The 15,054-nt window shown below is 33.6% G+C and overlaps 1 protein-coding gene across 1 annotated transcript in view; it reads right to left on the bottom strand.

The window, feature by feature from the left end:
- cxcl14 (chemokine (C-X-C motif) ligand 14) overlaps positions 1–12,741 on the bottom strand; it is a 24,621-nt gene extending 11,880 nt beyond the window's left edge. The window contains exons 1-2 of the mRNA XM_008421019.3: positions 12,393–12,741; positions 10,944–11,049 (exon numbers count right to left, since the gene is read on the bottom strand). Of these exons, the coding sequence (XP_008419241.1) occupies positions 10,944–11,049; positions 12,393–12,456 (170 nt within the window). The 5' untranslated portion in view covers positions 12,457–12,741. The remainder of the gene's footprint in view (positions 1–10,943; positions 11,050–12,392) is intronic.
- Between the last annotated feature and the right edge of the window lie 2,313 nt (positions 12,742–15,054).

Genomic DNA, 15,054 nt, shown 5'->3' with positions numbered 1-15,054 from the left:
AACTGGTTCTGTGTTTTTAACTGGTTCTCTGTTTTTAACTGGTTTCTGTGTTTTTAACTGGTTTCTGTGTTTTAAACTGGTTTCTGTGTTTTTAACTGGTTTCTGTGTTTTTACTGGTTTCTCTGTTTTTAACTGGTTTCTGTGTTTTTAACTGGTTTCTGTGTTTTTAACTGGTTCTGTGTTTTTAACTGGTTTCTGTGTTTTTAACTGGTTTCTGTGTTTTTTAACTGGTTTCTGTGTTTTTAACTGGTTTCTCTGTTTTTAACTGGTTTCTGTTTTTAACTGGTTTCTGTGTTTTAACTGGTTTCTCTGTTTTTAACTGGTTCTCTGTTTTTAATGGTTTCTTGTTTTTAACTGGTTTCTGTGTTTTTAACTGGTTTCTGTTGTTTTTAACTGGTTTTTGTGTTTTTACTGGTTCTGTGTTTTAACTGGTTTCTGTGTTTTAACTGGTTTCTGTTTTTAACTGGTTTCTGTTTTTAATTAGTTTCTGGTTTTTAACTGGTTTCTGTGTTTTAACTGGTTTCTGTGTTTTAACTGGTTTCTGTGTTTTAACTGGTTCTGTTTTAACTGGTTTTCTGTGTTTTTAACTGGTTTCTGTGTTTTTAACTGGTTTCTGTGTTTTTAACTGTTTCTGTGTTTTTAACTGTTTCTCTGTTTTAACTGGTTTCTGTGTTTTTTTAACTGGTTTCTGTGAACTGTTTCTTGTAACTGGTTTCTGTGTTTTTAACTGGTTTCTCTGTTTTTAAGGTTTCTGTGTTTTAACTGTTTCTGTGTTTTTAACTGGTTTCTGTGTTTTTAACTGGTTTCTCTGTTTATTAACTGGTTTCTGGTTTCTGTGTTTATAACTGGTTTCTTGTTTATAACTGGTTTTCTGTGTTTATAACTGGTTTCTGTGTTTTAACTGGTTCTGTGTTTTTAACTGGTTTCTGTGTTTTAACTGGTTTCTGTTTTTAACTGGTTTCTTGTTTTTAACTGGTTTCTCTGTTTTTAACTGGTTCTGTGTTTATAACTGGTTTCTGTGTTTTTGTGGTTCTGTGTTTTTTAACTGGTTTCTGTGTTTTTAACTGGTTTCTCTGTGTTTTAACTGGTTTCTGTGTTTAACTGTTCTGTGTTTAAGTTTCTTATGGTTTTCTGTTTTAACTGTTCGTTTAAGGTTTCTGTGTTTTTAACTGGTTTCTGTGTTTTTAACTGGTTTCGTGTTTTAATGGTTTCTGTGTTTTTAACTGTTCTGTGTTTTAACTGGTTTTGTGTTTTTAACTGGTTTCTGTTTTTAACTGGTTTCTGTGTTTTAACTGGTCTGTGTTTTAACTGGTTTCTGTGTTTTTAACTGGTTTCTGTTTTTTAATGGTTTCTGTGTTTTAACTGGTTCTGTGTTAATTTTAACTGGTTTCTCTGTTTTTAACTGGTTTCTGTGTTTTTAACTGGTTTCTGTGTTTTAACTGGTTTCTGTGTTTTAACTGGTTTCTCTGTTTTTAACTGGTTTCTGTGTTTTTAACTGGTTTCTGTGTTTTAACTGGTTCTGTGTTTTTAAACTGGTTTTGTTTTTAACTGGTTTCTGTGTTTTTAACTGGTTTCTCTGTTTTAACTGGTTTCTGTGTTTAACTGGTTTCTGTTTTTTAATTGGTTCTGTGTTTTTAACTGGTTTCTCTGTTTTAACTGGTTTCTGTGTTTTTAACTGGTTTCTGTGTTTTTAACTGGTTTCTGTGTTTTTAACTGGTTTCTCTGTTTTTTAACTGGTTTCTGCTGTTTTTTAACTGGGTTTCTGTGTTTTTAACTGGTTTCTGTGTTTTTAAACTGGTTTCTGTGTTTTTAACTGCGTTTTCTGTTTTTTTAACTGTTTCTTTTTTTTTTCTGTGTTTTTAGGTTTCTGTGTTTTTAACTGGTTTCTGTGTTTTTAACTGGTTTCTGTGTTTTAACTGGTTTCTCTGTTTTTAACTGGTTTCTGTGTTTTTAACTGGTTTCTGTGTTTTAATTGGTTTCTGTGTTTTTTAACTGGTCTCTGTTTTTAACTGGTTTCTGTGTTTTTAACTGGTTTCTGTGTTTTAACTGGTTTCTGTTTTTTTCCGTTTTTGTGTTTTAACTGGTTTCTGTGTTTTTACTGGTTTCTTCTCGTTTTTAAAACTGGGTTTTTCTGTTCTGTGTTTTTTAACTGGTTCTGTGTTTTTAACTGGTTTCTGTGTTTTACTGGTTTCTGTGAACTGGTTTCTGTTTTTTTAAACTGGTTTCTGTGTTTTTAACTGGTTTTCTGTGTTTTAACTGGTTTCTGTGTTTTTAACTGGTTTCTGTGTTTTTTCTGTTTCTTGTTTTTTTAACTGGTTTCTTCTGTGTTTTTAACTGGTTTCTGTGTTTTTAACTGTTCTGTGTTTTAACTGTTTCTGTGTTTTTAATGGTTTCTCTGTTTTTAACTGGTTTCTGTGTTTTTAACTGGTTTCTGTGTTTTAACTGGTTTCTGTGTTTTTAACTGGTTTCTCTGTTTTTACTGGTTTTCTGTTTTTAACTGGTTTCTCTGTTTTAACTGGTTTCTCTGTTTAACTGGTTTCTGTGTTTTAACTGGTTTCTGTGTTTAACTGTTCTGTGTTTTTAACTGGTTTCTGTGTTTTAACTGGTTTCTGTGTTTATAACTGGTTTCTGTTTTTTAACTGGTTTCTGTGTTTTAACTGGTTTCTCTGTTTTTAACTGGTTTCTCTGTTTTTAATGGTTTCTCTGTTTTAACTGGTTTCTGTGTTTTAACTGGTTTCTGTGTTTTTAACTGGTTTCTGTGTTTTAACTGGTTTCTGTGTTTTTAACTGGTTTCTGTGTTTATACTGGTTCTGTGTTTTTAACTGGTTTCTGTGTTTTAACTGGTTTCTCTGTTTTTAACTGGTTTCTGTTGTTTTAATGGTTTTTTGTTTATAACTGGTTTCTGTGTTTTTACTGGTTTCTGTGTTTTTAACTGGTTTCTGTGTTTTTAACTGGTTTCTGTGTTTTAACTGGTTTCTGTGTTTTTAACTGGTTTCTGTGTTATAACTGGTTTCTCTGTTTTTAACTGGTTTCTCTGTTTTAACTGGTTTCTGTGTTTTTAACTGGTTTCTCTTTTAACTGGTTTCTGTGTTTTTAACTGGTTTCTGTGTTTTAACTGGTTTCTGTGTTTTTAACTGGTTTCTTGTTTTTAACTGGTTTCTGTGTTTATAACTGGTTTCTCTGTTTTTAACTGGTTTCTCTGTTTTTAACTGGTTTCTGTTTTTAACTGGTTTCTCTGTTTTTAACTGGTTTCTGTTTTTAACTGGTTTCTGTTTTTTAACTGGTTTCTGTGTTTTAACTGGTTTCTGTGTTTATAACTGGTTTCTGTTTTTAACTGGTTTCTTGTTTAACTGGTTTCTGTGTTTTAACTGGTTTCTCTGTTTTAACTGGTTCTGTGTTTTTAACTGGTTTCTGTGTTTTTAACTGGTTCTGTGTTTTTAACTGGTTTCTGTGTTTTATAACTGGTTTCTCTGTTTTTAACTTTCTCTGTTTTTAACTGGTTTCTGTGTTTTTAACTGGTTTCTCTGTTTTTAACTGGTTTCTGTGTTTTTAACTGGTTTCTCTGTTTTTAACTGGTTTCTCTGTTTTAACTGTTTCTGTGTTTTTAACTGGTTTCTGTGTTTTTAACTGGTTTCTGTGTTTTTAACTGGTTTCTGTTTTTAACTGGTTCTGTGTTTTTAACTGGTTTCTCTGTTTTTAACTGGTTTCTGTGTTTTTAACTGGTTTCTGTGTTTAACTGGTTTCTGTGTTTTTTAACTGTGTTCTGTGTTTTAACTGGTTTCTGTGTTTTAACTGGTTTCTGTGTTTTTAACTGGTTCTGTGTTTAACTGGTTTCTCTGTTTTAACTGGTTTCTCTGTTTTAACTGGTTTCTGTGTTTATAACTGGTTTCTCTGTTTTTAACTGGTTTCTCTGTTTTTAACTGGTTTCTGTGTTTTTAACTGGTTTCTGTGTTTTTAACTGGTTTCTGTGTTTTAACTGGTTTCTGTGTTTTTAACTGGTTTCTCTGTTTTTAACTGGTTTCTGTTTTAACTGGTTTCTGTGTTTTTAACTGGTTTCTGTGTTTAACTGGTTTCTGTGTTTTTAACTGGTTTCTCTGTTTTAACTGGTTTCTGTGTTTTTAACTGGTTTCTGTGTTTTAACTGGTTTCTCTGTTTTTTAACTGGTTTCTGTTTTTAACTGGTTTCTGTGTTTTTAACTGGTTTCTGTGTTTAACTGGTTTCTCTGTTTTTAACTGGTTTCTGTGTTTTTAACTGGTTTCTGTGTTTTAACTGGTTTCTGTGTTTTTAACTGGTTCTGTGTTTTTAACTGGTTTCTCTGTTTTTAACTGTTTCTGTGTTTTAACTGGTTTCTCTGTTTTAACTGGTTTCTCTTTTTTAACTGGTTTCTGTGTTTTTAGCTTGTTTCTGTGTTTTTAGTTGGTTTCTGTGTTTTTAGCTGGTTTCTCTGTTTTTAACTGGTTTCTGTGTTTTTAACTGGTTTCTGTGTTTTTAACTGGTTTCTGTGTTTTTAACTGGTTTCTCTGTTTTTAACTGGTTTCTGGTTTTTAACTGGTTTCTCTGTTTTAACTGGTTTCTCTGTTTTTAACTGGTTTCTGTGTTTTTAACTGGTTTCTGTGTTTTTAACTGGTTTCTGTGTTTTTAACTGGTTTCTGTGTTTTAACTGGTTTCTGTGTTTTAATGGTGTTCTGTGTGTTTTAACTGGTTTCTTGATGTTGTTTAACTGGTTTCTGTCTGTTTGTTTTTAACTGGTTTCTTGTTTTTAACTGTTTTCTGGTGTTTTTTAACTGGTTTTCTGTGTTTTTAACTGGTTTCTGTGTTTTTAACTGGTTTCTGTGTTTTAAACTGGTTTCTGCTGTTTTTAACTGGTTTCGGTAACTGGTTCTTTTAACTGGTTTCTGGCTGTTTTTTAACTGGTTTCTGTGTTTTTAACTGGTTTCTCTGTGGTTTTTTTTAACTGGCTTTTCTGTGTTTTTAACTGGTTTCTGTGTTTTTAACTGGTTTCTGTGTTTTTTTGTTTCTGTGTTTTAACTGGTTTCTCTGTTTTTTTTAACTGGTTTCTCTGTTTTTAACTGGTTTCTGTCTGTTTTTTTAACTGGTTTCTGTGTTTTTAACTGGTTTCTGTGTTTTTTGTTTTTTTTTAACTGGTTTCTGTGGTTTTTAACTGGTTTCTCTGTTTTTAACTGGTTTCTCTGTTTTTAACTGGTTTTGTTTTTAACTGGTTTTCTGTTTTAACTGGTTTCTGTGTTTTTAACTGGTTTCTGTGTTTTTAACTGGTTTTCTGTGTTTTTAACTGGTTTCTCTGTTTTAACTGGTTTCTGTGTTTTTAACTGGTTTCTGTGTTTTTAACTGGTTTTTTTTCTTCTGTTTTTAACTGGTTTCTTGTTTTTTAACTGGTTTCTGTGTTTTTAACTGGTTTCTCTGTTTTTAACTGGTTTCTCTGTTTTTAACTGGTTTCTGTGTTTTTAACTGGTTTCTGTGTTTTTAACTGGTTCTGTGTTTTTAACTGGTTTCTGTGTTTTTTTAACTGGTTTCCTGTGTTTTTTAACTGGTTTCTGTGTTTTTAACTGGTTTCTGTGTTTTTAACTGGTTTCTCTGTTTTTAACTGGTTTCTGTGTTTTTAACTGGTTTCTGTGTTTTTAACTGGTTTCTGTGTTTTTAACTGGTTTCTGTGTTTTTAACTGGTTTCTGTTTTTAACTGGTTTCTCTGTTTTTAACTGGTTTCTTGTGTTTTTAACTGGTTTCTGTGTTTTTAACTGGTTTCTGTGTTTTTAACTGGTTTCTCTGTTTTTAACTGGTTTCTGTTTTTAACTGGTTCTGTGTTTTTTAACTGGTTTCTGTGTTTTTTAACTGGTTTCTCTGTTTTTAACTGGTTTCTCTGTTTTTAACTGGTTTTCTGTGTTTTTAACTGGTTTCTCGTGTTTTTAACTGGTTTCTGTGTTTTTAACTGGTTTCTGTGTTTTTAACTGGTTTCTCTTTTTTTAACTGGTTTCTGTGTTTTTTAACTGGTTTCTGTGTTTTAACTGGTTTCTCTCTGTTTTTAACTGGTTTCTTTTTTTACTGGTTTCTTGTTTTTAACTGGTTTCTGGTTTTTAACTGGTTTCTGTGTTTTTAACTGGTTTCTGTGTTTTTAACTGGTTTCTGGTCTGTTTTTAACTGGTTTCTGTGTTTTTAACTGGTTTCTGTTTTTTACTGGTTTCTCCTGTTTTTAACTGGTTTCTGTGTTTTTAACTGGTTTCTGTGTTTTTAACTGGTTTCTCTGTTTTTAACTGGTTTCTCTGTTTTTAACTGGTTTCTCTGTTTTTAACTGGTTTCTGTGTTTTTAACTGGTTTCTCTGTTTTTAACTGGTTTCTGTGTTTTTAACTGGTTTCTGTGTTTTTAACTGGTTTCTGTGTTTTTAACTGGTTTCTGTGTTTTTAACTGGTTTCTGTGTTTTTAACTGGTTTCTGTGTTTTTAACTGGTTTCTCTGTTTTTAACTGGTTTCTGTGTTTTTAACTGGTTTCTGTGTTTTTAACTGGTTCTCTGTTTTTAACTGGTTTCTGTGTTTTTAACTGGTTTCTGTGTTTTTAAACTGGTTTCTGTGTTTTTAAACTGGTTTCTGTGTTTTTAACTGTTTCTGTGTTTTTAACTGGTTTTCTGTGTTTTTTTAACTGGTTTCTGTGTTTTTAACTGGTTTCTGTGTTTTTAACTGGTTTCTGTGTTTTTAACTGGTTTCTGTGTTTTTAACTGGTTTCTGTGTTTTTAACTGGTTTCTGTGTTTTTAACTGGTTTCTGTGTTTTTAACTGGTTTCTGTGTTTTTAACTGGTTTCTCTGTTTTTAACTGGTTTCTCTGTTTTTAACTGGTTTCTGTGTTTTTAACTGGTTTCTCTGTTTTTAACTGGTTTCTCTGTTTTTAACTGGTTTCTGTGTTTTTAACTGGTTTCTGTGTTTTTAACTGGTTTCTGTGTTTTTAACTGGTTTCTCTGTTTTTAACTGGTTTCTCTGTTTTTAACTGGTTTCTGTGTTTTTAACTGGTTTCTTGTTTCTCTGTTTTTAACTGGTTTCTGTGTTTTTAACTGGTTTCTGTGTTTTTAACTGTTTCTCTGTTTTTAACTGGTTTCTCTGTTTTTAACTGGTTTCTGTGTTTTTAACTGGTTTCTGTGTTTTTAACTGGTTTCTGTGTTTTAACTGGTTTGTGTGTTTTTAGCTGGTTTCTGTGTTTTTAACTGGTTTCTGTGTTTTTAACTGGTTTCTTTGTTTTTAACTGGTTTCTGTGTTTTTAACTGGTTTCTGTGTTTTAACTGGTTTCTGCTGTTTTTAACTGGTTTCTGTGTTTTTAACTGGTTTCTGTGTTTTTAACTGGTTTCTGTGTTTTTAACTGGTTTCTGTGTTTTTAACTGGTTTCTGTTTTTAACTGGTTTCCTGTGTTTTTAACTGGTTTCTGTGTTTTAACTGGTTTCTGTGTTTTTAACTGGTTTCTGTGTTTTTAACTGGTTTCTGTGTTTTTAACTGGTTTCTGTGTTTTTAACTGGTTTCTGTGTTTTTAACTGGTTTCTGTGTTTTTAACTGGTTTCTGTGTTTTTAACTGGTTTCTGGTGTTTTTTAACTGGTTTCTGTGTTTTTAACTGGTTTCTGTGTTTTAACTGGTTTCTGTGTTTTTAACTGGTTTCTGTGTTTTTAACTGGTTTCTGTGTTTTTAACTGGTTTCTGTGTTTTTAACTGGTTTCTCTGTTTTTAACTGGTTTCTGTGTTTTTAACTGGTTTCTGTGTTTTTAACTGGTTTCTTTTTTTTCTGTTTCTGTTTTTTAACTGGTTTCTCTGTTTTTAACTGGTTTCTGTGTTTTAACTGGTTTCTGTGTTTTTAACTGGTTTCTGTGTTTTTAACTGGTTTCTGTGTTTTTAACTGGTTTCTGTGTTTTTAACTGGTTTCTGTGTTTTTAACTGGTTTCTGTGTTTTTAACTGGTTTCTCTGTTTTTAACTGGTTTCTGTGTTTTTAACTGGTTTCTCTGTTTTTAACTGGTTTCTGTGTTTTTAACTGGTTTCTCTGTTTTTAACTGGTTTCTGTGTTTTTAACTGGTTTCTCTGTTTTTAACTGGTTTCTGTGTTTTTAACTGGTTTCTCTGTTTTTAACTGGTTTCTGTGTTTTTAACTGGTTTCTGTGTTTTTAGCTGGTTTCTGTGTTTTTAGTCAGTTTCTGTGTTTTTAACTGGTTTCTGTGTTTATAACTGGTTTCTCTGTTTTTAACTGGTTTCTGTGTTTTTAACTGGTTTCTCTGTTTTTAACTGGTTTCTGTGTTTTTAACTGGTTTCTGTGTTTTTAACTGGTTTCTGTGTTTTTAACTGGTTTCTGTGTTTTTAACTGGTTTCTGTGTTTTTAACTGGTTTCTCTGTTTTTAACTGGTTTCTGTGTTTTTAACTGGTTTCTGTGTTTTTAACTGGTTTCTGTGTTTTTAACTGGTTTCTGTGTTTTTAACTGGTTTCTCTGTTTTTAACTGGTTTCTCTGTTTTTAACTGGTTTCTGTGTTTTTAACTGGTTTCTCTGTTTTTAACTGGTTTCTGTGTTTTTAACTGGTTTCTGTGTTTTTAACTGGTTTCTCTGTTTTTAACTGGTTTCTGTGTTTTTAACTGGTTTCTGTGTTTTTAACTGGTTTCTCTGTTTTTAACTGGTTTCTGTGTTTTTAACTGGTTTCTGTGTTTTTAACTGGTTTCTGTGTTTTTAACTGGTTTCTGTGTTTTTAACTGGTTTCTGTGTTTTTAACTGGTTTCTGTGTTTTTAACTGGTTTCTGTGTTTTTAACTGGTTTCTGTGTTTTTAACTGGTTTCTGTGTTTTTAACTGGTTTCTCTGTTTTTAACTGGTTTCTCTGTTTTTAACTGGTTTCTGTGTTTTTAACTGGTTTCTGTGTTTTTAACTGGTTTCTGTGTTTTTAACTGGTTTCTGTGTTTTTAACTGGTTTCTGTGTTTTTAACTGGTTTCTGTGTTTTTAACTGGTTTCTGTGTTTTTAACTGGTTTCTGTGTTTTTAACTGGTTTCTGTGTTTTTAACTGGTTTCTCTGTTTTTAACTGGTTTCTGTGTTTTTAACTGGTTTCTGTGTTTTTAACTGGTTTCTGTGTTTTTAACTGGTTTCTGTGTTTTTAACTGGTTTCTGTGTTTTTAACTGGTTTCTGTGTTTTTAACTGGTTTCTGTGTTTTTAACTGGTTTCTGTGTTTATAACTGGTTTCTCTGTTTTTAACTGGTTTCTCTGTTTTTAACTGGTTTCTGTGTTTTTAACTGGTTTCTGTGTTTTTAGCTGATTTCTGTGTTTTTAACTGGTTTCTGTGTTTTTAGTCAGTTTCTGTGTTTTTAGTCAGTTTCTGTGTTTTTAGTTTATTTCTGTTTTTAACTGGTTTCTGTGTTTTTAACTGGTTTCTCTGTTTTTAACTGGTTTCTGTGTTTTTAACTGGTTTCTGTGTTTTTAACTGGTTTCTGTGTTTATAACTGGTTTCTGTGTTTTTAACTGGTTTCTGTGTTTTTAACTGGTTTCTCTGTTTTTAACTGGTTTCTGTGTTTTTAACTGGTTTCTGTGTTTTTAACTGGTTTCTGTGTTTTTAACTGGTTTCTGTGTTTTTAACTGGTTTCTGTGTTTTTAACTGGTTTCTGTGTTTTTAACTGGTTTCTCTGTTTTTAACTGGTTTCTGTGTTTTTAACTGGTTTCTGTGTTTTTAACTGGTTTCTGTGTTTTTAGTTTATTTCTGTTTTTAGCTGATTTCTGTGTTTTTAGTCAGTTTCTGTGTTTTTAACTGGTTTCTGTGTTTTTAACTGGTTTCTGTGTTTTTAGTTTATTTCTGTTTTTAGCTGATTTCTGTGTTTTTAGTCAGTTTCTGTGTTTTTAACTGGTTTCTGTGTTTTTAACTGGTTTCTGTGTTTTTAACTGGTTTCTGTGTTTTTAACTGGTTTCTGTGTTTTTAACTGGTTTCTGTGTTTTTAACTGGTTTCTGTGTTTTTAACTGGTTTCTGTGTTTTTAACTGGTTTCTGTGTTTTTAGCTGGTTTCTGTGTTTTTAACTGGTTTCTCTGTTTTTAACTGGTTTCTGTGTTTTTAACTGGTTTCTGTGTTTTTAACTGGTTTCTCTGTTTTTAACTGGTTTCTGTGTTTTTAACTGGTTTCTGTGTTTTTAGCTGGTTTCTGTGTTTTTAACTGGTTTCTGTGTTTTTAACTGGTTTCTGTGTTTTTAACTGGTTTCTGTGTTTTTAGCTGGTTTCTGTGTTTTTAGCTGGTTTCTGTGTTTTTAGCTGGTTTCTGTGTTTTTAGTCAGTTTCTGTGTTTTTAGTCAGTTTCTGTGTTTTTAGCTGGTTTCTGTGTTTTTAGCTGGTTTCTGTGTTTTTAGCTGGTTTCTGTGTTTTTAGCTGATTTCTGTGTTTTTAGCTGGTTTCTGTGTTTTTAGTCAGTTTCTGTGTTTTTAGTCAGTTTCTGTGTTTTTAGTCAGTTTCTGTGTTTTTAGTCAGTTTCTGTGTTTTTAGTCAGTTTCTGTGTTTTTAGTCAGTTTCTGTGTTTTTAGCTGGTTTCTGTGTTTTTAGTTTATTTCTGTTTTTAGCTGGTTTCTGTGCAGAACGAGGTTCAGCCTGAGATTAAACATAATAACCGCCTGTTTACTTCAGCTGTAATTTAATGTAATAGTTAGCTGAAGCAGTTTTACTCATAAGTAGATCTTTCAGTCTTAATGAGAAAAAAAGTCACTATCAGCCTGTCTCATATTATTTTTTATATTTCTTTGTGCACACAATGATATACTGATCTGTTTTCTACAAAAAGAACGACAAAAAAACCAAAATTTTACGACTATAAAATGTTTCTGGCCCTGTATGCTTTCAACTTATTGATTTTGGTTGTTATAGCAAAAGCTTTGGACACCAGATGAAAGAGGCAGGAAGAAGAACAAGAAGAAAGACTGAAATAATGGCAGTAAAATTACTAAATAACTCACAATATCATCTTCTCTTGGCAGAAGGGATGTTTGGGTTTGATCTCCAGCTTCTGCACATCCTTATATCTGATCTTTGGTCCTTTTCTGGTGCATCTGCACTTATAGGCTGAGGAGAAATGTAAGACATGTTAGAACGAGTTCTGTTCTCTGCAAACATTTAAACATAGAGACACGTTGACAGCAAAATTAGAGTCTAGAAGCTGTAATTGGTTCAGTTCTGCATCCGCTGAGCTGTTTTTATCCGTCTGTCTGAAACGTTGAGTTTCAGAGGCTCTGACCCAGATAACACGCTGCTACTTATTGACACGTTTCTTGAGTAACTCCACATCCATCTTCCCCTCCGGCTCCAGCTGCCTGCCGGTCACGGCTCCAGCTGCCGGCCAAGAAAGAGCCGGAGAAAATTGGTTTTGCTGGGCTGTATATCTGGGATGACCCGGATAGTCCAAGGTTTCCCTTCATCCATCACCTGCTATCAGCGCTGACCTCCGGGCCGTTAAATCTGCCAGAAAGCTCAGGCTGCAGAGCCGCACGCTCACACCGGACAGTAAATGCCAGAAAACACACACAAGTTAATATTGACTGGAGAGAAGCGGAGACAGAGGGACGTTTACGTCGCTCCGGAGAAATACGACGAGTTTACTTTACAGCTGTAAAACCCCAGAAAGACGGCAGCTGGAAACAACCAAACCAATCAGAGCAGAAGGAACAGACATTCACTCCTCTCTGCCTCACATTATTCCTGTACGCTGGGTAAGAATCTACAATGTTTTCAGGTTAATTTCATCCAACTTCTCAAAAAAAAATTATCTTCAAATGTTCTCCAAGTACCAGTAATTCTAGATTAGCTGCAGAGATAAAGATATTTTTTAAATGATCAGGTTTGTGACGGCAACAAATGTTTCTGCATGATAAATTGTCTCAGAAGTTATTGCAATAAACAAAACTATTCTTCTATTGAAACCATTTTCAGGTCACATAAGAGCATATCCTCAAAGATCAATAAACTAAATTCTACTCAAGATTTAAACACTGGAACTGGAGGACATTTTAAATATGTAAAATAAATCAGCAGAACAGAAACTGTAAGCAAAATTATCCTTCAAAAAATGTCCAGTTGAGGCCAAAATACCAGACTGAAGGATTTTATCATCCAGTTTTTGGTTGAAAGAGAAAAGCGGTAAATGTTAATTATTGAGCTAGTTTTAATTTATCACGTGATTAACTGATTATTGCTTATTGAGACGGACACGATCTGATCTGATTCCTGCGTGCAGCAGGTGTTCCTGTCCGCTCAGAAACGCTGAACTTGGTTCTGGATTCCAGTGAAGGCTGGAATCTTCTCCAGATTTCCTTCCAGGAACACAGAGTCAAGTAAACAGAGCAGGAAACTGTTACATCACCACAGTTTGGGCGCCACGCCGACATTTTTTCAATAAATGAAGGTTTTACCTTCTGCGCTCAGGAAGTGCAGGATGACCGCCAGCAGCAGTAGCACCACTTTGCACCGATGCATGGCTTAAAATGCTGTTTCTTATAAAAAGGAAGTTCCACAAACTGTATTCCTCAGCGGTCGGGAGAAAATGCGAACTGGTGGCTGCAGATTAAGTCCACTTGCAGGGAGGGAAGGTTTTTTTCTCTGAACTCCGTCTGTGCGTCCTGCGCGCTTTGGATGCGTCTCCAACTCTCCTGCCGCTCCGTCTGGAGGGCTGAGCCAGCTTTAAAAAGCTCCACGCCGCCTCTGCTCATTAATATGCACAGCGAATCAAACACTTGTGGCCTGCGAGGAGAGAGGAGAGGAGGTCTGGAGCCGGGAGGAAGGGAGGGAGGAAGGGAGGAAGGGAGGGCGAGCGGAGCGGAGCGGAGCCGGGCTCAGATCATGAATGTTCTCTCTGCTGGCTGGAAAATAACCTAAAACCTCCGAATCAGAGGTTATTTATATACGTTCACATCCTGGGGCAAAACCGTCATGAGAGATTCATAAAAATAAATATGTCGAAGGTTCCAGCTACGTGCATATTGATAAAACTAATGAGGCTTAAAAAGCTGTCTCTGGATGTTATCAGGATGGACCGTTTGTAAAGTCACACAGTCAAAAACAGGAATAATTCGGGTTATTTAGCCTGTCATTTAAGGAAGAAAAGTCATATTTTCACCATATCATTGATACATTTGTAAATGTTCCAAGACAAATATTTAGCTAGCAAGCTAGCCAGCAAACAAAATATTTAGCTTGCTAGCTAAATACTTCATTAGCTAACAAAATATTTAGGTCCGAGCTAAATATTTAGCTCAGAAAATATTTTATAAAACTGGAACTTATACTAAATATAAGCTAGCAGGCTCTCCTGCTAACAAACAATGTGGGTTGCTACCTAAATGCTTTGTTAGCAAGCTAAATATTTAGATCTGAGGTAAATTAAATGTTTAGCTTACACACTTATTTTTAGGAAGATACATACTTATATTGAAACTTAAAATAAATATTTAGCTAGCAAGCTAGCCTGCTAACTAAATATTTAGCTTGCTAGCTAGTTTGCGAGCAAAAATATTTAGGTCTGAACTAGATATTTAGTTTGGAAGATAAATATTTAGCTTGTAAATTAATTGTTCAGCTTGGAAAAAAAATTGGAAAATAAATATTTACATTGGAATTTAAGCTAAAACTTTAGCAAGCAAGCTAGCCTGCTTGCTAAAGCTTCCTTGATTGCAGAGAAAGCTATAATATCTTAACAGCTTTTTAATTGGAAGTTTTTCAATGCATGATGGATGAAAGAAATTGAAATATTTTGTTTAGAAACTAAACATTCATACTCAATATTTAGCTTGCAAATTAATTATTTTGTTTACTGATGCTTTATAGAACAACTAATTAATTATTAAAGTTGTATAAAATATTACTTCAGATACCTCAAGCTATATTTCATTCCTAGAAAGCAGCTTGTTGGAAAGAAAATCTCCCACAAACGTCTCTGTGTGATGAAAAACGGCTGTAATGACTCTGATGTAATGTTTGCAGCTGCAGGTTTTCATGTTGCATCCAAAATAAATGCAGTCATTGTGTGAGGTGGTGCCAAAAGGTCCAACATTTCTGTAAACGATAGCCCTGAGAATGAGCTGATCCTCCCGCCTGGGATCCCCTCATCACAGGATTAAACTGCAGCCATCAAAACTCTGCATCAGCAGGGATTTCTCTGTGTGTGTGTGTGTGTGTGTGTGTGCGCTCACCTCACAGCCCTGAGCATCGGCCCAATCAGCTCCTGTCATCACTCAAACCAGCAGCCATGGCGTTCTGCCCCGTATGAATGCTGTCATCATGCTTTCATCATGCTTTCATGCCCATTTTGGTATTAAATGAGTGCATGACTATTACACCAGGGGCCAAATTGTTGGGTCAAAAGTGCTGCGGGTCAAAAACCAACCGAAAATCAAGCAAATAATGTAGCTAAATTTTGCTACAAACAATTTTATATTTCCACATAAATTGAGATTCATCTGAGAAATTGTCTAGAAAAAAAGTTTAAAAATTGTTGACATTTGTAACTCAAAAATTTTCAGGTTCGGTGGAGAAAATTTTTGAGATTAATTTCAAATTTTCAGATTATTTTGGTGGAAATTTAGAACAAAAAAAATTCCAGCTGAACCCAAAATCAAGCAAATGAAGTCGTCCGATTTTTCTCTCTCCAATATTTACTGTAAATCCAAAACTTGAAGGGGATTTTTACGATGGTGTGATAGGGCTATAGTAGATAAAAATAAAAAATAAAGAAAAACTATGGTTTTCTAGAATTGTTTTTTTCTTGAAAATATTTGAGTTTTTCACATTTTCGACATTTGAAATTTAGAAATTAAAATTTTTTGTATAAAATTTCTGGGATTACTCTCAAACATCAAAAACAGCTCTAACCAGGAGGATTTTAGTCTGGGTTTAAAGGAATCAGCGTTTCGGCTGCTTTACAGTTTTCCCAGAAGTTTGTTCCAGATTTGTGTCGGATCATTTCAAGACAGTTTGTGATGTACTTTACATTTTCCACTGTGAGAAAATTACAAAGTAAAACATTTTTATGTGTTACTAAAACACATAAAAATGTTCCAAATCAAATATTTAATGTCC

This window comes from Poecilia reticulata, chromosome 10 (assembly GCF_904066995.2).
Source record: "Poecilia reticulata chromosome 10, P_reticulata-male-v2, whole genome shotgun sequence".
NCBI lineage: Eukaryota > Metazoa > Chordata > Actinopteri > Cyprinodontiformes > Poeciliidae > Poecilia > Poecilia reticulata.
The sequence above is the reverse complement of the archived record's forward strand: the minus strand, read 5'-3'. Positions and strand labels throughout refer to the sequence as shown.